Source organism: Fusarium graminearum, chromosome 4 (genome assembly GCF_000240135.3).
Source record: "Fusarium graminearum PH-1 chromosome 4, whole genome shotgun sequence".
Taxonomy (NCBI): domain Eukaryota; kingdom Fungi; phylum Ascomycota; class Sordariomycetes; order Hypocreales; family Nectriaceae; genus Fusarium; species Fusarium graminearum.
This window is the reverse complement of record NC_026477.1, coordinates 7,007,873-7,032,619: the sequence shown is the minus strand read 5'-3', so window position 1 is coordinate 7,032,619 and position 24,747 is coordinate 7,007,873. Positions and strand designations below refer to the sequence as shown.

Genomic DNA, 24,747 nt, shown 5'->3' with positions numbered 1-24,747 from the left:
CACCGAACCTCGAGCAAAGACGATCGACATCCTCCCCCGACCAGGGGCCCCGATCCCTCGAGGGCCCATCGACGGAGCTCCTCTTCTCGTTCAAAAAACAACAACCACAACCCTCCGCCCGAGATGGCTCCTTCAGCCAGCGCTCCCAGCAACGGGACAAGCCACGCAAGCGCAGCTCCTCCAACTAATCATGCCGACGCGCCACCCCGCGCTTCCACTTCTAAACACGCGAGATCACGTACGGTTATTCCAACCCAATCTGGAAAATGGATGTTAGGCAAGACTATTGGTGCTGGTAGCATGGGCAAGGTTAAGCTCGCCCGAAAGGAAGATGGCAGTGAACAGGTACGTCTAAACATTTTTGGCTTTGGGCCGATTATATTATTTTCATAAATCATTTAACCCTTCGGCTATGCGCATGAATCTGCCCCTCATCGCGATATCCATGCAGCTCCCATACACATACTGACCATGTTCAACTCAATAGGTAGCTTGTAAAATTATCCCTCGTGGCTCAACCGATGATGGTCACCAGTCTCGCGCCGACAAAGAGCGTGCCGATCAATCCAAGGAAATCCGAACTGCTCGCGAAGCAGCTATCAGTACTCTCCTGAACCACCCCCACATCTGTGCACTTCACGATGTTGTCCGTACAAACCACCATTGGTATATGCTTTTTGAATATGTCAACGGTGGCCAGATGCTCGACTATATTATTTCCCATGGCAAACTTAAGGAGAAACAAGCCCGAAAGTTTAGTAGGCAGATCGCAAGTGCGTTAGACTACTTGCACAGGAACAGCATCGTGCACCGAGATCTCAAGATTGAGAATATTCTTATCAGCAAGACAGGCGATATCAAAATTATCGATTTTGGTCTCAGCAACCTCTTTGCTCCTCGGGGTCACCTCAAGACATTCTGTGGAAGTCTTTATTTTGCTGCGCCTGAATTGCTGCAAGCAAGAGCTTACACCGGCCCCGAGGTCGATGTCTGGAGTTTCGGCATCGTCCTTTATGTCTTAGTTTGCGGTAAAGTGCCATTCGACGACCAAAGCATGCCCGCGCTTCATGCCAAGATCAAGAGGGGTCTCGTCGATTATCCCGCCTGGTTATCAAGCGGTATGTCTCTTGCAGATTGTCCAGATATCTGTTACTAACTACGTCACAGAGTGCAAGCACCTTCTATCTCGGATGCTCGTCACGGACCCTAAACAGCGCGCTACAATGCAGGAAGTATTGACACACCCATGGATGGCTAAGGGCTTCAACGGTCCTCCCGATAATTACTTGCCCAACCGCGAACCGTTAACGACACCCTTGGAGCCAGAGGTAATTCTTGCCATGCAAGGCTTTAACTTTGGCACCCCCGAAAGTATCAATGCACAGCTTACCAAAATCATCGAATCCGACGAATATCAGCGTGCTATCAAGCTCTATCAAAGAGAGAAGGAGCTTCCTCAACCTACGAAAGATGCCGAGAAGAAGAGAGCGTTCGGGTTTGACTTTTACAAGCGCAGGAATTCCGGCAACAGTCGTGATACTCTGTCAGCTCCCAGTTCTGAGGCCCTCCAAATGGGCAACGATCCTATGAACGCATTTAGTCCTCTTCTATCTGTTTATTACCTTGTCAAGGAGAAGCAAGATCGTGATCATGCTGATATGGTGCCGCCAGCGGCATCCCAATCTCGCGAGAAAGAGAAAGAGAAGGAACGGGAACGAGAGAGAGAGAGAGAAGAAAAGCGTGAACGAGAGAGGGAAAGGGAGAAGGAACGCGAGCGGGAGAGGGAGAGGGAGCGTGAGGCCCGCGAAAAGGAGAAGGCCAGGGAGCCCGAGTTGCCAGAAATCGCAGCGCCTCAAGCCGCCCACACCAACTCATCTGCCTACGAGATGCCTGGCGAAAAGCCCACCGGTGGACGCAGCAGACCCCGTGCCAGGACTCATGGCGAAGACGATATGCCAGAGTTGCCGAAGCAAACACCTGCACCGCCACCCGAACCGAGAGTTGAGCAAATCCAAAAGAAGGAGGGCACTGCAGCTGGTATTCTACGTCGTTTTAGTACACGCAAGCGTAGGGAGCCTGAGCGTCTGGACAGAGACCGTTCGCACCCCCCTGTGGTGCAGGTTCATTCTCCAGCCGAGCCTTCACCACTGGCACCTCGAAAGAGCTTCAGCATCCGCCGTGGCCGACGTGACAGAGAGGATGCGTCAGATACGCAGATCCGTTCTAGTAGCAACCAGGGCCAACATGGTGAACTTCTCAGCCCGCCCATGTCTTCTGGTGGCAACAGGGAGGGTAGACGAGGAAGTGCTTTGGGACGATCGACCAGTGTCAACTCGGCAGAGATGAGAAGGCGGAAAGATCATCCAGCAACCAACGAATCTGATCAATCTGTAGGAAACGAAGAATCTTCCAGCTCGCGCCGTGCTCATGGTCATTCTCGATCCGTGAGCCTGAGGGCCAAGTCTATTGGACACGCGAGGAGAGAGAGTATACAGCAGCGTCGTCAGAGAAGGGATGCTGCCCAGGAGGCCAATGTCCCTGAAGAAACGGATCAGGAGTTGGAGCAGAGTGGTGTGTCGACCGAACGCTTGGACGACACAGAACTGTCCAAGCCGGTTTTCCTCAAGGGTCTTTTCAGTGTGTCAACGACATCTGGCAAGTCTGTACCCGCGATCCGGACGGATATCAAGCGAGTATTAAAGCAATTGAATGTCGACTACACGGAAATCAAGGGTGGATTCAGGTGTCGCCATTCACCAAGTATTGATCTGAACAAGGTGCAAGACCCACCTATGAGCCCTGGAAACACCCCAGGCCATAAGCGACGGTTCAGCTTTGGAGGTCTTATCAGAGGAGACGACCGTGATCGGGATGACTTCCGCGATTCAGACCGCCCTCCTACCACACCACGAACGCCAGGTCGGTCGGATCGAGACCGTAGCTTCTCAAACTCGGAGACTTCGTTTGACAGCAACTCCGGTAGGAACGCAGGACCATCTCGACAAGTTCCAGGAGAAACAAGCACGCAAGTACAGAGCGATCTCGGAGGAAGCATGGTGCTGGAGTTTGAAATCTTCATCGTCAAGGTGCCACTGTTGTCACTACATGGCATCCAGTTCAAGCGCATGGCTGGAAACACGTGGCAGTACAAGAGTATGGCGGACCACATTCTTCGGGAGCTGAGGCTATGATTGGAAGCTCCTTTGAGTAGACATTTCTAACAGTGGAGTTTGGTTGAAGTAAGCATTGGGAAGAGGCGGTGGTATTGTTCATAGATGGCGCTTGACTGGGTGCTGACGAATTGCCATTTTAAGCTGGCGAGGTACTGGACATGTAATCAGTTGTATAAGAAGCTAGGTACCTTACAGTGGGCTTGAAGGCGCATTTTCGTTGTTTTAAGCATGGGCATTATACAGGAAAGATATAGTAGTAGTAATGATTTATTATAGTACTTGCAGACGGCGATGGAGGAGAAGAAGCAAGTAAAACGAAGTAATTAGGTAATTGGAGCACATTCGCTGATGATGATTTATAAATATTTGTGGCTGCCTGGTGGTCAGTCTCCTGTTGTCAAAGGTCGTCCATGTTACTCAGAAAATCTCGAGTCTCTGGGGTCACAATCGAACTCTGACGAGGCTCGTAGGACAAGGCTGACGATCGTAATAATTGATTCAAAGGTGAGCATGGGAGAGTGACCTCCCCGCACTTGCAAGGCCATGTAGACGTGTAGGCGATTGACCTTGCAGGGATACCTTTTACTGGTCCAAGCGCCATGTTACGATGCCAGAGCTGGTTTTGTCTGCAAGAGCCTAAGCTCCATAAGATAGATCAGGCTGACCAATCCTAGGACAGGAAACGAATCGCTCTTGCCCCAGTCGCAGGCGTGAGTGAGCACCACCACCAGCACCACCACCACAAACCAACCTACCCGCCAAACGATCTCACCTGGGTTTGATCCTCCCACGATCTCGACATTCGAACGCTATCAGTAAATTATACAACACAACCCTCTCTTCTAGTATCTACTCGACATACTAAAAGGCTGTCTCTCCTTCCATAAGAGTTTCTTGATAATCTCTGCTTTCGCCCTTGTTGATCCAGTAACGAAACCAAACCAAACCGCCTCGTGTACCTCTCCGCATTGCGCCCTCGAACCAACGAATCCTTTAGCTCAAGATCACTGCGCCGACTAATCGACCGGTATTCCAGCCAATTTTCCATTGTCGAAACGTTAGAGAGACTCCTGAACCCCAAGTCACAATACCAAGACACCCTCGCCTCATAAACCTCGAGACGCCCAATATGATGCCCGCGGCGCACGTCTACGGACACCACCAGTTCAACCCTCAGGGCGGCGATTCGGCTTGGATGCACCAGCAGCCTGGCGCGCATCATGCCCACACTCAGCAACAGCAACAGCAGGTCGCTGCGGCAGCTGCAGCCGCTGTCCAACAGCAGCAGCAGCACTTCAACCGCCTTGCTGGCGCGGGTCAGATGCAGGGCCACGGTCAGGATGCAGACCACAACAACGTTTCGGAGGACAACCGACGCACCATGGCCTTTATTGCCGATCTTCTCAACGAGAACACTCGGGAGGCTGCCCTGCTGGAGCTCAGCAAGAAACGAGAGCAGGTTCCCGAGTTGGCCTTGATCTTGTGGCATTCTTTTGGTAGGTGCCTGAGCGTTGTCTCCCTGCCTGGGTCAATGAGGCTCAAGTTGAAAGAAGCCAGCTAACGTGTTCACCAGGTGTGATGACTTCTCTCCTTCAGGAAATCATCTCAGTCTATACTCTACTCAACCCCTCGCAACTCACCGCTGCTGCTTCGAATCGAGTTTGTAATGCTCTCGCTCTACTTCAGTGTGTTGCATCACACAACGACACAAGAACTTTGTTCCTCAATGGTGAGTATACGTTGGTTCACATTGATCTCGCACGTAGCTTACACTCGAATAGCACACATCCCCTTGTTTCTCTACCCCTTTCTCAACACCACCTCCAAGTCTCGACCCTTCGAATATCTCCGCCTGACCAGTCTCGGTGTCATTGGTGCACTGGTCAAAAATGATTCCTCCGAAGTCATCAACTTTCTCCTTACAACAGAGATTATCCCACTCTGCTTGCGTATCATGGAGACCGGCTCGGAACTTAGCAAGACTGTTGCTATTTTCATCGTTCAGAAAATCCTGCTCGACGACAATGGGCTCAACTACATATGCGCCACCTACGAGCGTTTCTATGCAGTTGGTACCGTCCTGAGCAACATGGTGGCTCAGCTCGTTGAGTCTCAGACAGCTCGACTTCTCAAGCATGTCGTTAGGTGCTTCCTGCGGTATGTCCCCCTGTATGCCAGATAACAGGACAGTTCCATCTAACCATATCCCTAAATAGTCTTAGTGATAACGCTCGAGCACGTGAGGCTCTACGACAGTGCCTACCCGAACCACTTCGCGACGCCACCTTTTCCTCTGTTCTCCGCGATGATGCAGCAACCAAGAGATGCCTTGCCCAGCTACTCATCAACCTATCGGATAATGTCGTAGACCCCAACGGCGTCGGCGGTTCCAACATGTAAAGAAGGCGGCGCTAATATCTGGGAGACTCAGTTCTCCTTGTTGTGACAATACCCTTGTGCATTGATACGGCGATTCATGAAGGACGGTTGAATTTTATTTATGATATTCTGGGAAAAGCGAAGGGATCAAAAGCATGTTGCATCGTTTGATACCCGCAACCCTTCCGGCTTAATGCGCAGAGAGAAGACCGACATTCCAGCAGAGCGACTGGCTGGCTTCTCTTCCAACGTCGCCGCTGACGGTTATGGGACTTGCATTCTATTTCACATACCTCGAAACTGGGTCGAAAGGCTCTTATCGACTTGCCATAGAGCAGCAATGTCCTACAGACGGGCTTTTGCTGCTCTTCTTTTCGTCCTTGGATCTCGGCCGCTGAGCCCAGACCATAAGAGGACCTTGATTTTGGGAATGGGCTCGGTGTGAATATACTCAAGGAAGATCTAGGGGTGGATAGAGAGAGATATGGATTCATGTGACAGGTATAAGGATAGCCAGTTGACTGCAGGCTAAGGGTGCGCTGGATAGACTTGGGCGGAGACACATGGAAGTCTTTGACATGCCTGGTTTGGGGGTGTTTTGGCGTTGGATGGGGCGTCCTGCATCAGAGAAACGGTGTTTGTCAGGTTTAGGGATGTATATTGTGAGAATTGAAGCTTTTAAAGGAAACAGGGGTTGTATGATATATCGATGAAGTATAGTGAACAGCCTTTCGGGTACATAACGGTCGGTGTTGGATACTGATTTCTCTAGTTTAGGACTCTAGTTACAGCTCAACAATGCAAGAAATTTTGGACGCGGAGTACTTGGCTTCTGGGTTTAATTGTACTGAGCATGCGTTGGCAGCTTACCTTTGATAAGCGCCAGTCCTTTGGCAACGAGGACTACATTGGTAGAGTGCATCTCGTGTGAGGGCATGATACGGGAATGATACAAGAAACTTGTGGGAAAGACGATGCTGCGACGAAGTTGTACACCTCTTTTATCGTTGAATCTGATAAAAAAAACATATTTCAGATAGCACAAAATAACACTTTTGTTCATTCACAGTCCACCCAGCGCCTGTCTATCTGAATGCTAAAGTATCCGGGTATCTAGTCTGATTACAAAAGACCACAGAACAGAGCCTTCCACGCAGGGCGAGGAGCAGCTTGGGCCGGTAGAGCGGGCTTCTTCAAGTCGTACTCATCGTCGCTATCATCATGATCCTTCTTGACGGCAGCAATCGAGTTGACCACTAACTTGAAATCTCCGTCCTGCTTGTCGAAAAAGCTATTCATTTCAGTCGTCAGCACAGTACCTCAATTGTTTTCACATGAAATCTTACCTTCGTGTCATGAGAGACATTCTCTTAATGTTATCCACCTTCAATGGCTCAGGATCCTTGACCTCTCTTCCGCGATACGTCGCCTTGAACTCATCCCACTTCTTGACCAGCACGCCTCCCTCGCGCGGCGCCTCAAAGTCTACCTCCCAGCTAATACCAGCCTCGTCTCTGCCATCCGTTCTCTTCCCGGGGATGGTATCCTTGACGTTGAGGGTGAACTTTTGCTCAGAGCTTCCCGCGCCGAGAACGAGCTGCAGGCCCGTCGTGTGCGAGAGGTCCAGCGCAAGATCGCCAATTGTGCGCTGCGAGGCAAAGCCAGCGCCGCCGAGCGTCTTGGTGTCGAGGTGGCCGTGGTAGACGGCCTGCGTTGGGCTTGAGACTGTTAGGTGGGAGATGCTGGAGCCGCCGCGGACGCGATCATCTGAAGCTGTCCAGAGACTGGTGTCCCAAGGCCTTGAAGTGAAATTAGTTTTTTGTTCCTTACAGTGTGGTGATTGTTTACGTACTTTGTGCCTCCAAAAAGGTAGTTTACGTGAGATTCCATGATTTTGAGTATGAATCGAGTTCTTTTTGACAGGTTGAATTGAGTTTGAAGTCGATGAATGTTTACCTCGTTGAGATGAAATGTATGACATAGTTTGAGTCTGATGTTGTACCGCCGAGACGGCAGTTGCTGTATGGATAAATGCTTACGTACAGCAATCAATTAAGCTTTAATATTAAAATGATGAAAACATCACGAGTATGATATCCATTTAACTACAGTTTGAGTTATAGAGAGGTATTTTATTAAAATTGATGATCTATCCTGGGGTTGTAGATAAAGAAAAAAGTCAATTCAGTGTACCTTGCCATTAGCTGGTATGTGCCTTTTTAATAACTTGCTCAACGTTATGGTAGCTCCCATCTCTTGGCAGTACGTGCAAACAAAGTTCACACCTCAGAAGTCTAGATAATCAGAGCATCATCACCGGGCGTTAAAATCCAAGCCAAGACGCGGTTGAACCTGACAGCACATCAATCCAAACCTGATATGGTCTAAGCCAGTTTAAAAAGAAACAAAATACAGTAGCGGCTGGTGAACCTAAGTTTTGGGGGTCTGGGTTTGGACCTCAATACATTAGGCAGGTAGATGTACTTACTACAGGCAAAAAACGAATCCGAATCCTTTGAAGTAAAATAGATAGACTAGGTCTTGATCCCCCATGTTGGGTCAGAAGGAGTTTCCGGACCTTTTGGTTAAGGCTAGACTGCACTACAACGTCCAGGTAGTGGTACTGTAGCCGGCAGGACTGAGAATACCCAGAATCCTTCGTCCTTCGTCCTTCACCACAGCCTACTTATCTACATCTCTACTTTGGAGATAAACCGTGCATGCCATGGGATGGGATAGGACATTCGTCTTTCAGAGGCACATACATAACACATGAAAACACACACCCCTCTCTTCATGAGCCCAGCAACAACAAGCCCATTCCTCCTGTCCATCCCGTCCCCGTGACAGCCGTAACTGCAACTCTACATGTAGACTGTAACCCCCAGTAACATGTATTCCTTTCCTTTCTTTTTTCGCCACAAAGTGGGAGTGGGAGGGATGGACATCCTTGAAGACAATCGCCATCTCAACAACATTAAGCGACAGCCTGATTCTGACTTGACCCTGTCCTTTCCTTTCCTTTCCTGCCCGTAGGAACCGGGACAAGAGAGAGAGTGAGAGAGTGACCACGTACATTGCTTGTCTGGCTTTACTCACACACACACACACATACGCGCGCGCGCGCACTGTCAAAGCATCCAATTACACGGGCGGCCGACTCTCTTTAGACTCGTAACACAAAGAGACGCCTAGCTTTCGTCTCTCTCCCAATCCTCTCCTTCTTTTTTATCCCGCCCCATGCAACCTTCCCCTTGGCACGTGGTGGTGGATAAGTAGAGTAGGAGGAGGGGGATCAGTAGACTAATACCGTAGGACCAAACGTTGGGATCAGTTACGAGTTGCACGTTTTCTTGCTAATTTGAATCCTAATGAATCCCACTCGGACTTAAAGTCCGAGTCCTCAACCTCGCACTCGCAACTCTAACATAGGATGTACAAAGCGAAACAAGTAACCGCCGAGGGGAAATTGAAGCACCATCCACCTTTGCTGTCAAGATATCCCAATAAGGCGAGGTAGACGAGCGGGGGAGCTACCTAGAGATACCATTACATACTAGATACATGACACCAGCAGGTCGTGGAAACGAGGCTCTCTCAATAAAGGAGGCGTAAATTCTGGATGCCGCCTCCAACCCAGCTTAGCTCAAGATAGCTAAGCTGGTTGCATATCCAAGTGCAGAAATGCGAATGCAGCTGAAGCCCCTCTCAAGCCATCCAAACACCAACAGCAAATACGCGAGGCTCTATCTCTTCAGCTCCGTGTATCCGTGGAGCCAGTTCAAACATGCATGAATGAATTTAGTCAATAGCGAAAACGTTGTTTTATTTGGGCTACTTTCATCACCTTCAATGTCTGTCTACTTTGGTTGCCCATGTCTCGGTCTCAGGCTCTCGGTCCCAACTACACCCAGCAAGCCTCCTTGCCTTTGGTTTGATTTGGTCCAGGGCCTCCAGCCACTTCATCACATCGCCATCACTGTTCGATATTGAAAGTTTGTGATTCATATCATACGTTTTGCATGTTCCCTTGTCTAGTATGTTTCAATGGCTCTGAATATTTGCTTAGCTATCAAGTGTAAAGTGCCAAGTCAATGTCGACCTGTCTGGTCCGACCCCGCCGCAGCCACCATGTTTGTTTGCCTCCTTGCCTGCTTTCATCCTTTACCAGTTCCATCCACTCATGTTCAAACGTACATTAGAATGCGTAATGTATACGTTCCCAAAACGCCTCACTCATCGTCTTTTCCTTCACCGTTCCTAATAAGCAATCGTCCGTACATCTTGCAGCCGTTACAGATAACCACAGTGTCGAGCGCTTCGACCCGTGTACATAAAATGAAGGCAGACAGTCTTCACCGTCTGTGAGATACATTTGACAGTATCCAAGAAGTGAAAAGTGTCGAGTGTGTGAAAGTGCCCAAATATCAAAACCCGCCATGCTATGCCTCGTAGGGCTCAATCCCAACGCCTAAACAAAATCTCAAAGTCGCTGCATATTGCAATCATGCCTGCCTAGTGCCTTATTGGTGATGAATCATATTGGGCGAGCTAGGCATTGACAGAGGCGTGGTAGGGTAGTCATAGCCGGTCTCTGAGCAGTTGGCAGAGTGGTCGAAAGAATGCGACAGCGGAGGAGTCTGCGAACAACCCCATCAGCAACGTGGATCTCGGGCAATCCTGCGGGGTGTTTGATTGGCGTGACTCACATGAGGGTTCTGATCGTATGGGCTACCAGAGTTGAAGTCCATTGGGGGCATGTAGCCGTATATGTAGGGAGCGAGTCCTTCGTCGCTGGAGTATGGTGTCTCCCGCTTGATGGCGTCGCTGAAGTGTGTCATGGAAGGGAGTGTCATGGGCACTGTGGAGGCTGTCATGTAGTTGGGGTAGGCATCAGCGGTTGTGATGGCTGGGTAGTGTTGCGCGGAGCCGTAGGGGTGAAGGAGGATCTCATCGGGAGCGGGATAAGTCGAGTAGGTGAATTGAGGAGGGCTGTCTGAGCGGGCTCGGTCGTCGTAGGTGCCGGAGAAGAAGAGCTCGTCAGAAGGCTCCATGGGAGGAGTGAACTGGCCCTGAGAGGCAATGGACTTGCTGGGACCTGTTGATTGCGACTTTTGAGGCTTGGGAGCGGAGGGGGATCGTTTCGACTTGGAAGGCTTCTGGGGCTGCTTGTCGGACTCGGCATCGTCAGAAGAACCAGCTCGGCGCTCAAGGTCTTCAAGACGGCGCTTAAGCTTCTTGCCTGGAGTTGTATGTTAGTGCCGTTTCACCAATTTGAGTTTCTGTAAGAGTCTACATACGGTAGTTGCGCTGAGCAATGCGGTTCTGAATTCTTCTGCGCTCAGCAAGATCTGAGATCTTGGTCCAGTCCTCATCAGGGTTGGCAGAAGCACTGAAAGCACTGCTTGTTCCCGAGTACTGTCTGGGAGGTGGGGGAGCTGCCGCGTAGGCGTAGGCTGGTTGTGTCATGAACATGGACATTGTGAAGTTGTTGTCTTGGTAAGTGGGGTGTTTTGTTATCGTCGACTTGATAGACGACAAAGCTCTTGAATTGTCCAAAGTAGGATTGATAGAGCTAGTTATCTTGTACCGGTTTCTGTCTTTATATCCAAAGCAATCAAGAGGCAACAACCAAGGTGGGAAGAGATGGTGAGTTGCTTGAGATGAGGGTGGTGGTTGTGGGTATATATAAGTAGAGGCTGAAAGAGATCAAGAAGATCTGAAGACACTTGAAGTTGAGTCTGGTAAAGAACTTGTTGGAGATAGATGGAGAGCAAGACGGTAGGTGAGGGGGAAGAGGCTGTATATTAAATATCCCCAAAGCTGCAGAGGAGCATAGCAGAAGAAGAGACCCAAGAAGATGAGTGACGAGGGAAAGACCCTTGGCGGGGGGTGTGTGGGTTGTGGACGAGGGTGTATTCGAGGATGCATTGGTCTCTTTACTTGCCCTGCCAGGCCCTTGATCAATCTGCAGTGCTAAGGTACCTTGGTACTGGAGAGAGAGGAGACAGGCAGGCAGGCAAAGACAGGCAGGCACCTGTAGGTAGGCCACAGGCCATGGGCAGGACAGGCCAGGCAGTCTCCATTGCACGCCCTCCTTCCCAGGCTGGAGTTGCACGCCCAGGCCCACGGTTTAACCCATGCCATCCACTCCACCCACCCCTAGCACCTTTAGGATGCACGGCACGGCCACAACCAAAAAAAGGAAAAGGTCCCCTGGCGCCTCTGCCTGTGTCTCTGCCTTCCTGCCCGGAGAGGGGTGTCGCAGCGCCAGGCCCCGCAAACCTTGACTTTGTACTTGCACTCACTCACTTGCGCTGGCCTCACAGGGCTGGTGCTATCACCATCTCCATCACCATCACCCTCTGAGCCCCAATCCAGACAGGGCATCAGGTACGTATCTCCGCCTTTTGCTCTTCTCCACCCAGCAGAAGCAGGTTCGCACTCAACATCGTTTTACTGGGTAACTTGAGATGCTCATGGAACACTAGAATCCTTTCGCCAGAATCCTTGCACCGTCGAGTCCAGAAGCAACCAACGATCTGGGTGCTTAATATTCACTGTATTACTAACTGAGCGAAACGCGAAGCATTGAAGCGACAGCGACGGCACAGCAAGAGGAATCGATCTACAGAGGCTCTCTGGTCCGTGGGTGAAACTCGCTCATTTGGAATTGGTACATATGTACAGGCCCTGTAATCGACAGTCAATCTTTAACCCAAATTAAGGATTTATAATAGCCCTCGGAGTTCAAGTCCTCCTCCGGTCCAACTCCTAGCGAATCAGAGGCATACTGACAAACTCATGAGGGTATTCGAAATCAATATTGCACATGTCGGATTTACCACGATGCACTTCTGCACCAAACCCGACGACCGGTAGATGTCTGCCTATCTGCGCAGCGACGTCGTTGTGGAACATGGAGGGGAGTGTTATGCCCTCCCACATGATGGTGTCTGTTCAAAAGAGCGGGATTCACGTTGAAGCACTCTTGATATGAGATGCAGTCAGTACAGCAATACCTCCAAGCATCTCTGCTGTACTGTGATGTACGATCATGGTAACGTATCGTTATGCCCGATACGGCCTGGGATGGATGCGTATTGCGTTCATCAGTACCGTTCGTCACGTAACATCAACGGTGGAGTGAAAACGAACGACTAGGCGTAGTCCCAGGCCTAACTCGAGCAGAACGATCAGTGAATAGACGGATAACCATTTCTCAGTGGCCGTTTGAGCCTACAACTGACTCCAAAAGGTTCCTTTGCAAGCCTGTCTCGCCTGCGCACCTCGCTCAGCCTGGTACTTTGCTGGACGCTAATCAAGCCTCGATCCAACCAGCTCCCCTAAAACAAGCCATGCACCTCAAGGCAGACTCAAGTCAGACTCGAGTTAATTCGGGCTAATTTGCCCGCTTTCTCGAGGTTGTGCCATCTCTGCCTTCAACTAGCGCAGCATACCATCGTCTTGCTTTTCCCTAGCTCTTCTCCACTATCTGGTCTGAGCCTGAACCTGCCCGAGTTTCTCTGCCCAGGGTTTGGGACCTGGTAATCCCAGGAAAAAAAATAAGAAGGGTCGTTTTGGTTAATGCTACTCAAACGTATGGAACCCAGAGCACATCAATTGACGTTGACCAATCGCAGAGGACTGGTCCCGAGCAGTCAAGGGCAGTGAAAATGGACCCCGAAATGATGAGCTCTGATACAGGTTGGCCGATGACCAATGACAGTCCAACAATCCCAGGCTCTCACCAAGGACCGTTCTTCCGGGTTAGAGGACCTTTTGACGGGCCGGCCACGTCGTTAGGGCAGTTCTGAAGCCAGCCGCCCGTCGTAGGGCTGTGTGACGACACGATTAGGATTAGGTGCTCACCTCATACTGAAAGTGAGCCCAAGCCTTGTGATGCTATGAATGGAGATCAACATGTCCATGTATGAGTATTTAGAGCCACTGTCGACTATTCGATCCTTTTTGGTTTAGACTTGCCAAGCTCTGCCAAAGCCGGGAAGTCTAGGTCGCCGCATGGGAGATCGTTTTATCATGGTAGACTACGACTACGTACTGCGGCACAAGACAAGCCCAGCAAGCGACATCACCATGGTGCGGTTTTACCCCAGTGCCGCGCCTATCCCTACCCGTATCTCAAATCAACACTGTCAACTCGTCTCATACCCCCAACCACATGGCTGTGGACAATAAGCTATCTGCCCCTGCAAATATCGACCGGAATATTTGTTAAGTTGCACTGACCTGAAATAAACTAAGCCATGTGATGCTGGGATTGTATCAAAGAGGCTTGACATTTAATTGTATCAAATATCACGACGAACTGTCGTTAAAAATCGTGACGTATCAGTCAACTTGAAACTGGGACAGGTCCAACGGCCAGTTCAGGTACCGACGCCAACCAACAGCCTGATGGCTTGGTCGACAAGCTTTGGCTTTCATCGAGTCTCAGATGATGTATTACCTGCAGTCCGTTATTTATCAAGAAGTGATACCCTTTTGGAGCGATTATACGGAAGCTCTCAGTGGGCTCAGTGGGCTCAGTCAGTGCTGAAGGATCGCAGCGCATGGCATGCAGGGGTCAGTTCGGCTGTCTTTCACGATCAAGCTCCCGGCTGTTAAGATTAAGCGCGGCCGCAACGGGACGTTAGGGAAAAGAAACGCTCCTTGATGGCGGCCGACCCCTGCCCATGACCGTTGAGTGGCAACGCGTCGCTCCATAGCATTCGAATCTGGCATTTTGCAGCAGTTGAGCTAAATTGCAGTACAGTAGTGCTGTCAAAGCATATGAGCACAGGGGTATGAAATGAAATCAAACCATCCGCATCGCAAGGCTTGACTTGAATCTGGAATCTTGTCTCTTTGGGGGCCGTCCCGACAGAGATCGACAGCAGTTACATACGTATGTCCATCCCAATAACGTTTCCGCTGAGCACTGAGTTTACCAAGCATTTTGTCCAAATTGTGGCAGCAGCATGTTTTTGCTACAGCGCCCCCCGAGCTAGTCTTGTTTGGTCCATTTTGCCTGTTAATGATGTGCAACTTGACCCTGAACCCTGTTTCTTTAGGCCCAGAACACGGGTCAAGGATATGTACGTACTCGACAGGGCTTCGGAGTGTGTACCCGCGTACATGGCATGGCATGGCAGTTGGGGCAAATTAACCTGCTTTGGCAGAATCCTTCAAAGGTCGATCAGAGTGCGAATGAGTGTGCGTGCGCCCTGAGCTTGACTTGACTTGATCATTAGGGAGGGGGGGAGGCGAGACACGGCGCTCGGAGAGTTTTGATGACAATATCGATATCAACGGTTATGTATGTCAAATCGCTGGCGCTTATCTGCACGAGTGACAGTCGTAGGATTGATTCACTGCACAACCATTACGGTCGTTGTCAACCAAAATGTTGTCGATCAACTCTGCTTTGGAAGCACCGTGGTACGGTGGGAATTACGGTAGATGCAGATGGGGTTGGTCACCTGGAGCTCCCACCAACATGGACGGACTCTGCTTTGGTCGAGATAGTTGCTCCTCAGACACTACTAGCTAGCTTTTTGAGGGTATCCACGACGCATGAAATTGAATGAGCGGCCTAGTTGGGTGAGTTTCTTTCTGTAGCGCTATTCTAAGCGATCCTCTGTGATGAAGTGGTGCATTCCATAGTGGTGAGAGTGTACCAGCCCTTTCACTGAAGTCGTTATTGATCTGTACAGATACCATGGTAGCATCGGATCGGACATGGAAAAGAATAAGAGTCGCCGGCTCCGTGTCAATGGAGTATTCCCGGCTCCGCGGTGATTGCCGTAGACCCTGGGTCCCCTTGTACGATTGAGACTCGATCCAATCACAACAGACGTGGAGCGAGCCAGAGTTACATCGACATGTCGAACCCAAACTCTAGGAAACCAAAAGCCCCCCTCGTTCAGCGGTAATTATCGCAGTGCCTGTCTAAAAGACAACGACGTATAGTGGCCTGTAGTTGAACAACCTCAAGGTTTGCTCCGAAAACCGCCGTTTACTTTCTTTGGTCATTGCTTTTCATGTGAGTGGAATTCTTTTTTCCCGTTGGTTACAGTGAATTTAGTAGGTAATTTAGTATGGACTTTCAACGTGAGGATGAGAATCCCTGCTTCGCTTCGGATTCTATAGGACGAAACAAGCGCGGAAAAAGAATAGCCCAAAGTTCTAGTCCAGCAACATCAGTAGGAAGAGGCTTAGGCTTTTTAGTGATGGATCCCTTGTCCTTACGAGTGACTATATTTGATTGGATCTATTGCCAGTTGTCAAGCGCGATTAAAAAGACTTGCAGTCATGAATACTATACCTACTTCCTGATAGGTGACGGGCTTGGGGTTGCATGCAGGGGTGACCTCGCCATTGGATCCTCAGCCGCATACTAGGTGACTGTTTCAACTGAAATTGAAGTTTTGGAGGCGAAGCAATGGGCGTGCCGCGGGAAGGCTTGTGCGTGTTGCGTGCTATACTCTGCTCACTCACACTCACATTCACAGCAGTAGAGTAAAGAAAAATCCGAAACCCGTTGAGGATGAAGATGACTACGGCGTCGGGTTGGATGTTCTAGCCCCTTCTTGCCGTGCCGCATCTAGCTTGAGGGTAAAATCGAGATAGTTTCAACGGTTCGGATATGACCCCATCTGACATCAAACAACTACAGACAAGAGATGCTCTTTTTTTCTCTGTATTTTTGCCACCTCCTCTTTTATTACTCTCATGTCTGGTTTTTGATCGGTCGGTCAAAAGTTCGTATGGCCTCAACACACACCACCATACACAACTAAATCCTCTTCATCATCATCATGTGCAACCGCTCCTACGGAAAGACGTTCCGGCATATAAGTTGACTATAGCACCAGGAGATATAGACAGGAAAAGACCTTTTTCCTAATAGAGCTTAGCACGGCACATGTTGTTGAATGGTTTGTGTCAAAAATATCTTCATAGCCCTCTGGACAGGCATTGTCGTTGTTGCTTGTTGCTGCACACCCTGTGATAATAATATGTTAGTGGCGGATCATGAGTTGCCGAACCCAAAAATACCCTTGTTTATTTGATTATCTATCATAAAGATCAAACAGAAAATCTAGAGCCTAGATTAGGTCTTTCGTCTGTCTACGTTGCTACGTTGTAGGCATGTAAACAACACTCCTCGTCCATCATTTCCTAATCGCGACTGAACCAATCTCCAAGTCTGAGCCCGCCCCACAAGCTTCCTTGTTACTTGGGAAATCAGTCGATTTGTTTGATCCACGTCGTCGTGGTCTGTCGAATGGATTACCTAGTTAAGTGCAGGGTTTATTCACTGACTCTGTCTCTACTGTAACTGTGATATTCCCGTGAGTTTTGAAGAGTTATTCCCTTGGAACCAACCCCCAACCCCAACGGACTCCCCCTCTCTTGTCCTACGGACTGGACTCGGCACCTCAATTCAGCCTTACGCATGCCTGACTTTTGTCGGGACTATGCCATGTGTTGTTCCCTGAGCCCTGCCTTGTTCATGTGCCTCTCCTATGCACTCACTGCCAGCATCCCGTAGGGTAATTGTCCGTTTTTTGATGAAAGATGATTCCTCAAATAGTTAAACTTGATTTATAGTGAGATGATGTTTCTTTGGCTCTCGAGTCTTGTCAACGAATAGATGGGATTCGGGCCTCGACCGTTGAACATGGCTGAAACTTGCACACCCGTTCAAAATTACCCTGATGCATGTGCTAGCAGCAGCAGCAGCAGTAGCAACACAAAGGGTCTCCCTCCCTCCCCCTTAAAGCACATTGCCTGCGGATGGGAACTTTGGTCCTGGTCAGTTGTTCCCATCACATCTTACCCAATGTGGACATATCTTTCGAAGCTGTGGCCCAAACCTCTGGGCTGCTCCCACATTCCATCGTGCGTTTGATTTGCCTTGCCTCAAGCAACCTCTCAAATAGAATGGTTGGATCCAATAACACTCGAGTATTGCCAGGCTGCTCTTGTTCTTGCCCCTGAATCCGCCATGGGTGATAAGCAGTTGGATGTATGTACGTGGCACCGCCCGTTATCCTTCGTCCGCCTTTTTGATCAACATACCATCACGGGTTATTCTTTTTGGGGAGGGTTGCAGTTGTTTTTGATATTGGGGTCTATTTACACGCACACACAGGGCCAAGGGCGGCTGTCGTCCAATCTTTTCCGATGATGCTTATCAAGCAGTAGAAGATGAGAACCTAAAAGGCAAGTACCAACGATTTAATCGCGGGGGGAGTAAGAAACCAACGTTAATCATTGCCACTGATTAACAATCTCCAGCCCTATGAGAGATGAGATATGGTACGGTTGGGCTCTTGAGTCGTAATCTACCAACCGGATGAGCGTATTGAGTCAATCCTGCTATCTCCTCTGTATTCTCTAATAACTAATTAACCTTTATTGTTATAGCAGAATGAAATAATACACCCCTCTGACAAATGCTGTCCGACAGTTCCTCCGCCGCCCTTTGCATGACAAGTCAAGCACAAGCCCTCAGTTCAGAGTCGGCCGCTGCGCCCTGAACCCAAGCCTGAGCCAGATCACTGGGACTGGGGGGGACTAGGGACTAAGGACTAGGGTTAGGGGAGAGGAGGAGGCGCCCCTCCCTGGCCTGAGCTCAAGCTCAAGCTTCAGAGCATTTTAGAACGCCGGTAGGTCTCTATTTACAAGCTAAAGTTTGACCGGTGACTGTAGCTGTCGATCATGGACCAACGTAGCTAAGAGCTCAGTTATGCTTTCGGGGACTTTGAATTGTCAAACAGTCATAAACAGTCAATGCGTTTTTGAAATAAGATACCGAAAATTAATGCCCGTCGTCGGCGGAGTTGTCGGACTTTTGCCAACTCCGCCCGGTATATTCGTAGCAGTAAGAGATTCCTGAGACCAAGAACTGTAGCTATCCAAAATAGGATGGTGCTCGTTATCTGTCTGTTTATTCACTGACGTATTGTCCAAAAAGGCGGGATGCAGCTTGAGATGAATATTATGTCACTTTAACTCTAGAGGTTGCTGGTGGTTAGTAGTTCGGCGAAGCCGTCTATAGTGCCGGGGCCAATGCATGCCGGGCAAGACAAAACAGTCGACAAGGCGCACAGAACCCCCAGTGTTGTTTCTATTACCTGCTGTTTCAAACCAAATACCCGTATACGCATATTAATTATCTGACCTGATATTTCACTCTGCGCGTGAAGCGACAATAAGCAGAGACAAATGAGTTGTTGGCCCGCCTATCATAGCGACAATGAAGTTTGATACTCATTTACAGGGGATACTGACTGTCGGTAGGGAGTAGGCAAGTACTTGTTATCCCCGCGCGCTTCGGCGACCATTCAACAAAAAGCCATCCCGTTACATCCGTTGTGTACCGGAAAAGTAAACAGTGGCTGGCCTTTGCCATGTGAACACACTAAACAGTCACCGTTGATCTGGTCAACAGTGTGTGTCTGAAATGAACTCCCGGATTTAAACTAAACTAAACTCCTTATAACCAACAAGAGATAGAGATACCCCTTTCCTACTCCTTTCCTCTTACTCACTGCCGTCTGACAGTCTGACCATCTGACAATCTGACAGGAACCTTCACCCACTTCCTCGGTACCATGGCATCGTCCTCCCGCCGACGAGGGTGGGAATAAGGTTCTCACTCTTCCCCCCTCAACAAGCCACTGAAGGGACGGCATAATGGGGATCCGTTCTCACACTGCTCTGCTGTATTTTTTTTGCTTTGGCTGACTTGACATGGGCTATCCCACATCTATACCAGGCACGGGTTAGTTGGGTAGTAGGCGAGAGACAAAAGCCCGGAGACTTTGTTGGTCTGGCACTGCCATTACCAGGATAGAACGGAGACATCTTTTGTCTAGATAGTAACTATCGATTCAAAATGTCCCCGAAAATTATATTTTAGACGCGGGCATTTAACAACTATCGCTTATCGAATGCTCTCACTTGATGTGATACAAAGACGCGACACTCGATCGATCCCCCTCCTCGGCTGCGGACTTGTGAAGCAGAGACAGACCTCTATCCTTCTCTGTTTCTGTTTCTGTCTCTCTTTCACGTGAAGCAAAAGCAAAGCAAAGCAAAGCAAACATGGATGGCTTGCTGCTGCTACAGCATGCGAACCAAAAGTTGTCACGACTTTTCAACTCAACTTAACCACGTTGGGACATTTACTCGACCATGACAGGGGGGAAATGATTTGAATTATTGGTCCCAATATCCCAACCATGTTACTGTAGTGTCCGAGCTGTGAATTCATTTCATTCCCGCGTCGTTTCCATCAAGCTTTCGCCTTTTGGGGCTCGCTGGGATAATAGCTTGAAACCACTCACTGGTGATGATGGGACACGATTCTTCCCCTCTTGGGAAATGATGGACAAGCACACGCCCGCCCGGCTCGTCTGCTGCCAGAAAAGATGAAGGGGACGGGAGGGGCAATTATGAGGGCTGTAGGGTGCGCCTAGAGGATACAACAGGGGGGCATGGGCCTTTGGGGTCCAAAAACGACAATGTGGGCTAAATACAAGTGCAGGGTTAAATTCAGAGTCGGGTTACCTTTGCGCGGGCGCAACTCGAAACGTGGTGCCGTTAATTCCATTTCTTATGACCACTAAAGTCCGAAAGTCAATGGACATATGAGCCGCAATTAACTTTCGAGCGTCCGATAGAATGGAATCTCCTCATGAGGAAACTCATTCGATTGTTGATCGTAACAAAGATACCCTTTGGGAAAAGGACGCGCGTGTGTGACTAAAGTAAAAGCAGGGCCAAGCTATAATTCAAAGTGATGACTGTGGATGCAAGACACAGCGGATAAGTAAAGCGAAAAAACAAAGCCAAAGAAAAAAGGGCTGAGATCCACTGCATCGGAGCTGGAACGAGTACCTAACCTAGCGAATCCAATCGTATCACTTGAAAGCAAAGGACGCAGCATATGGTCACACAAGGCTGCCTGACAGCTGTGTGCTCTGTCTCTGTATGTCTCGGTCCGCCATTTCCAAATCCGTGCATATTCTCCGTGGGCTGAAGATGCAATTGACTCTTGGCTGTTCAATCCCAAGACTCCAAAGGTACAGCATCAAACAAGAGGCGTAACTGTCAGTTGTTGTGGTTGTGGATGCAGCCAGCGAAATGCGGAGATGGGGCGGTGGTCCGCCATTTGGGCTGAGACGGTACTTTTTTTCCCTCCTCCCCTCTGGTGCAACAACCAGAGGTGAATGCCATGTCATGATTGATTGATATCGATTTTGAGCTGCGACATTGTACCCCCGTAGGGCTGCAGCACGTCGGAGGAGGAGGAGGAGGGTATCTCGTTTGGACATCCCCCTTGAGTTAGTTAGGAACCACCAGAGACAGCGTCAGCGGTGAAGGTTAACTGTAAGGCTCTTCGGTGATGCCGGGAGATAGGAACAAAGTCGTCCAAAGAGATTGCTGCTTTTCACGATGCGATGCTCCCCGTGGTTGCTGCATGGGGAAACACTCCCTAATCGTCCAAGAAGGGATGGGATAGACCGTGCAAGAGAGAGTAGCCGCATGTAGTAGGCAGGCTGTCATGTAATCTACAGCGGCAGAGATTCTTGGCGAGACGTCACCTGTGATATCACAATAAACGGAATGTATTGAATCTCGGCTGCGTCTTTCATGTTTCTTGTAAATGAGTTGAAAAAGCTGAGCCTCAATATTGGAGCATCACATGGAAGCATGGACGGGGCTCTTGTTGTCTCTACTGCAGTCACTGACTGTTACAGCACTCGACTTCACTGAATGAACTTCTGTGGAGCTTCCAAAAAAGAGGGGGCGTGGCTTATAATGCTCCGTTGCAAGGGCCTGAGTGGGGACAACCTCGAGCGGTAGGGCTGAAGGGGACGGGAGCAAGATGAGAGGTGGGGTCATATTTTGATTGGTTGGGCCGTGAGTCTTGCATCTGAGCCAAGCAAAAAACAAGTTCCTACTGTTTTGAGTCCCAACTTCATGGATGTATCCATGATCCTTGGTCGGAGGTCCATGGTACTGAACGAAAAACAAAAACACACACAAACAGAAGCGGAGGGGAATGCGAGAAAAACACTCAACATGGGATCGATTGCAGCAGCTGCTACTGCATTCACGGCCCATCATGCTCGCTCGGCTCGAGAAATACAACATACATACATCCTTCAGGTGAACATACAAGCAAGACCAGGCCTTGGGTACCGTAACCTGCTGTGCCGCTGCAACCACAAGGCCAACGCAAGGCCAGGCCCACGAGTGTAATCTTGTTATCCTTCCCGTGCCTGCCTGTGCACCACATGCGTACCTGTACCTGGGCTGGCGCCAGTTCATCATGCCGAAAGCGGTTCGTCGGGATGATCATCTTCTACTCGGTCGCGATACGGGTTTAATTTGGGGAATAGGTACGCCCAATGCATCATCAACGTAGCGATCGTCGTATGCTTTTGTCCAGCGCATGATGTTACTCTGTAGGGGTACGAGTCTGTAAAAGGCGGAATTATTTTTGTTTTTTTATGGTTTTGTACACTGTCGCGTCGCATTCAATGCGAAATGCAGTGCCACTGTTACTTTGGACTGGCAGTCAGTCATGCAATAGAATACGCATCTAGAGTAAAAAAAGCCAAAGTTGAGTCACCCGCCGCTCCATATTCATCATCGGGCAGAGGACAAAATAGACGAATTGAATGCGATTGGTGTCATGACCCTTTGGTAACGTCCTTCTTTTCTGGGGTTGGATCTCCGAAGCGATTCCTAGGCAGCAGTATTCTTCCTGATACCATTCCCAAGATCGAAAGTAAAAAGCCAAAAAACCAGAACCCAATCGCCGTGACAGAAACATCAACGGGTTCCGGAATCGTTGATTTTCCCTGTCCCGGACCGGAGACGGAGACGGAGACGGGGAGATTTTTCTGGTAAACCCACACTGGGCCTGGTCCTGGTCCTGATATTGAGGGTCCCTGTCAAAAATGAAAATGAAAGGAAGAGAGAGAAGAAAGCGACAATCAACTCCGCCACGTTTCTACCGGCCGAGCCCCCTTCATCCGGAGCGCAACATGACACCCTGTTTTGGTTAAAAGTGCTAGTACTGACTTTCTTGGCTCCGCTATGAGGCTGGAGGTTGGTAGTGGTAGTGATAGCAAAGCGTCGTGAACCCAATCTCCCCCCCCTTCCCTGCGCCTAGATTTGATAAGTGGGAACTAAAGATAGACGGTACGTACCTCTTTCTACTTTGGGAAAATGGAGAGGTACGTACCTGTCTGCACTTGCCTGGCGGGGGTGCCCCCTGCTTCGATCATCCCCGCTCTGTGATTCATGTGGGGCAATTGCGACCGGGATGCCAATGTCCGCCAGTTTAACGTAGGAAAGAGCGTTTTGCAGTGTTGAAAAGGCGGAGGACCAGGGGGTCTCTTCCCTCACACACATTCTTCGCTTGGGGGACCAAGATCCCGTCATTGTTTGATTTGCTTTTTCCCGTCGACAAGAAGACAAAGACATTGCGACACTCGCACTCACACACACACAAACAGTCAACGGCCGCATGGGAATCTCGCCGAGTGGTAGCCGACAGGTTGGGAAGCCACCCATCCATCCGTTGGTTCTTCATTGAGGCTGTAACTAGCGGACACACTCCAAGACACGCCCTTTTGTGTACCTTGGCCAGTCTCCTGTCGTATATTCAATCGTTCGAGGATAGCTTCGACTTCGAGACATGAAAGAGGCTGAATGAAGCTGAAGCTGTGCTGTCCAGAAACATCACCAGGTTGGTCAAGTGTTTCAACATCCGGGGGAACTTTGTACGCACATTCACGCCTTGTCCTTGTCTATAATCGCATCTTGATACCCCATTCTCGTGTAGGCATGAATTGACTGGCTTGTCTGCTAACAACATCGCAACACCTTCAAAGTCATTACGAACTTTTGTCTACTACTCTCGCATTCACACCAGTCTGCCTTGTTGCGACAGTTGCACGTCATGCTCCCATCTCTCGGGTTTGACCGATCAGGCATCTTCATTCTCCAAGTTGCAATGATCCATCCTCTGTGTTTCTTCTGTTTACACCTCGTGCCAATAGACATCTTGCGCCTCAACGCCTTCATGTGGCCGCTACACGATTGAGTTTACCATTTCCCCATGGTGGAATTTCGCGTTATTCTATCTTTACCAGTGGCACTTAGGCACTTTGTCCCGCTTCCCCATCAACTGCAACAAAAGTGACGACTGAGAGCCGAATAAATGGTTGCCGCTACTTTAGCTGAGCAAACAAGGCGATCTTGTGTCTAGCTAAAGGCTAACCTTAGCCTCCAGAAATGCCGGGACTCCCTTTGCAATGCCGTTCCATCACATGCCTTGTCCTGATTATCAAGCACAACCAACACATGGTGGTCCAAACGGAATAGCCTCGTTTAACGTTGTCCTTGGATTGAGCTCTATCCGGCGCTTCGGCGTCATGCTATCTCAAGGTTTTGAGCGTATTCAACAAGTGAGCCGCGCCGTTTGTTGACTCACTCAATAGGCAAGTCAACTAAACGATCGTCGCCGCTACCATCACGAATCCCCCAACACGACGACTCCATCATGTATGAGTCTACGGCGAATTCGCGACTTGGCGAATGGAATCCTGTTCGCTCCACAAGCAAGTCAAGCCGTCTCATCTTGTCTGTGTCTAATACCACTAGCTCCATGCCTCTGGCACAGGGACGGCTCTCACCGGTGCCGCCAGCCGAAAGCCACGATGGTGCCGTTTGGCATCGCTAGGCTAGCATTAGCTACCTGCTATGGCCTGGTAGTCCAGGGTGACTAATATGGATACTGATAATTAAACGAAAGCGAGACGTGAGGCTTAGGTTAGTTTCGTTTGGGGGGCACTTGCACGAAAGAGCCACCAAAAATACGCCGGTTCGCTGAACTTAGTCAAGCTTTACTGATGTCTCTTGGAGAGTTTCACGTTAGCTTAAAGGACGAACCAGCTGTCTCGGGGAATGGACCACAAAGGTCCAGGGAGCTCTTGGCAGTGAATAGGGACTGATCTCTTAGGGTGAAACCACCCGCTGAAAGACAAGATGGCAGGCGCAAGATAAATGGCTACATCAGTGGCTTGAATCCTTCAGACGTGCAGTGCAGCTACATGCCGTCTGGTTGTCTTGTCGAGGAGTCACTTATGTGCACTCCCCATGA

The 24,747-nt window shown here is 49.6% G+C and overlaps 6 protein-coding genes across 6 annotated transcripts; 3 read left to right on the top strand and 3 right to left on the bottom strand.

Annotated features, from left to right (window-relative positions):
* Positions 1-270: 270 nt before the first annotated feature.
* FGSG_09274 (uncharacterized protein) lies at positions 271-3,191 on the top strand (the record flags this gene model as incomplete). The annotated part of the gene is made up of 3 exons (XM_011330191.1): positions 271-345; positions 488-1,118; positions 1,168-3,191. 3 exons carry the CDS (start codon positions 271-273, stop codon positions 3,189-3,191), a joined length of 2,730 nt encoding a protein of 909 aa, XP_011328493.1.
* Positions 3,192-4,302: 1,111 nt separating this feature from the next.
* Positions 4,303-5,573, top strand: FGSG_09275 (cell differentiation protein rcd1; the record flags this gene model as incomplete). Its single annotated transcript, XM_011330190.1, has 4 exons — positions 4,303-4,669; positions 4,747-4,902; positions 4,955-5,330; positions 5,390-5,573. The coding sequence occupies 4 exons, from the start codon at positions 4,303-4,305 to the stop codon at positions 5,571-5,573; spliced, it is 1,083 nt and encodes a 360-aa protein (XP_011328492.1).
* A 469-nt stretch (positions 5,574-6,042) lies between these two features.
* Positions 6,043-7,513, bottom strand: FGSG_09276 (uncharacterized protein; the record flags this gene model as incomplete). The annotated part of the gene is made up of 5 exons (XM_011330189.1): positions 7,405-7,513; positions 6,899-7,351; positions 6,679-6,843; positions 6,423-6,565; positions 6,043-6,227 (listed from the first exon to the last, which is right to left on the bottom strand). Exons 1-5 carry the CDS (start codon positions 7,440-7,442, stop codon positions 6,043-6,045), a joined length of 984 nt encoding a protein of 327 aa, XP_011328491.1. The 5' UTR covers positions 7,443-7,513.
* Positions 7,514-9,591: 2,078 nt separating this feature from the next.
* Positions 9,592-11,329, bottom strand: FGSG_09277 (uncharacterized protein). Its single transcript, XM_011330188.1, has 3 exons — positions 10,853-11,329; positions 10,262-10,794; positions 9,592-10,192 (listed from the first exon to the last, which is right to left on the bottom strand). The coding sequence occupies exons 1-3, from the start codon at positions 11,031-11,033 to the stop codon at positions 10,076-10,078; spliced, it is 831 nt and encodes a 276-aa protein (XP_011328490.1). The 5' UTR covers positions 11,034-11,329; the 3' UTR covers positions 9,592-10,075.
* Positions 11,330-17,238: 5,909 nt separating this feature from the next.
* FGSG_13542 (uncharacterized protein) lies at positions 17,239-17,848 on the top strand (the record flags this gene model as incomplete). Its single annotated transcript, XM_011330187.1, has 2 exons — positions 17,239-17,459; positions 17,713-17,848. The coding sequence occupies 2 exons, from the start codon at positions 17,239-17,241 to the stop codon at positions 17,846-17,848; spliced, it is 357 nt and encodes a 118-aa protein (XP_011328489.1).
* A 4,561-nt stretch (positions 17,849-22,409) lies between these two features.
* On the bottom strand, positions 22,410-23,024 carry FGSG_09278 (uncharacterized protein; the record flags this gene model as incomplete). The annotated part of the gene is made up of 3 exons (XM_011330186.1): positions 22,410-22,632; positions 22,662-22,682; positions 22,825-23,024. The coding sequence occupies 3 exons, from the start codon at positions 23,022-23,024 to the stop codon at positions 22,410-22,412; spliced, it is 444 nt and encodes a 147-aa protein (XP_011328488.1).
* Positions 23,025-24,747: the final 1,723 nt, after the last annotated feature.

What these genes read in the sequence shown, in the direction of transcription:
- FGSG_09277 (XM_011330188.1), bottom strand. Translation starts at nt 11,033, where the DNA reads ATGTCCATGTTCATGACACAACCAGCCTACGCCTACGCGGCAGCTCCC. An exon ending in CATTGCTCAGCGCAACTACC is followed by an intron (nt 10,795 to 10,852) that starts GTATGTAGACTC and finishes ATACAACTCCAG; the next exon opens with GCAAGAAGCTTAAGCGCCGT. An exon ending in CATACGATCAGAACCCTCAT is followed by an intron (nt 10,193 to 10,261) that starts GTGAGTCACGCC and finishes GGTTGTTCGCAG; the next exon opens with ACTCCTCCGCTGTCGCATTC.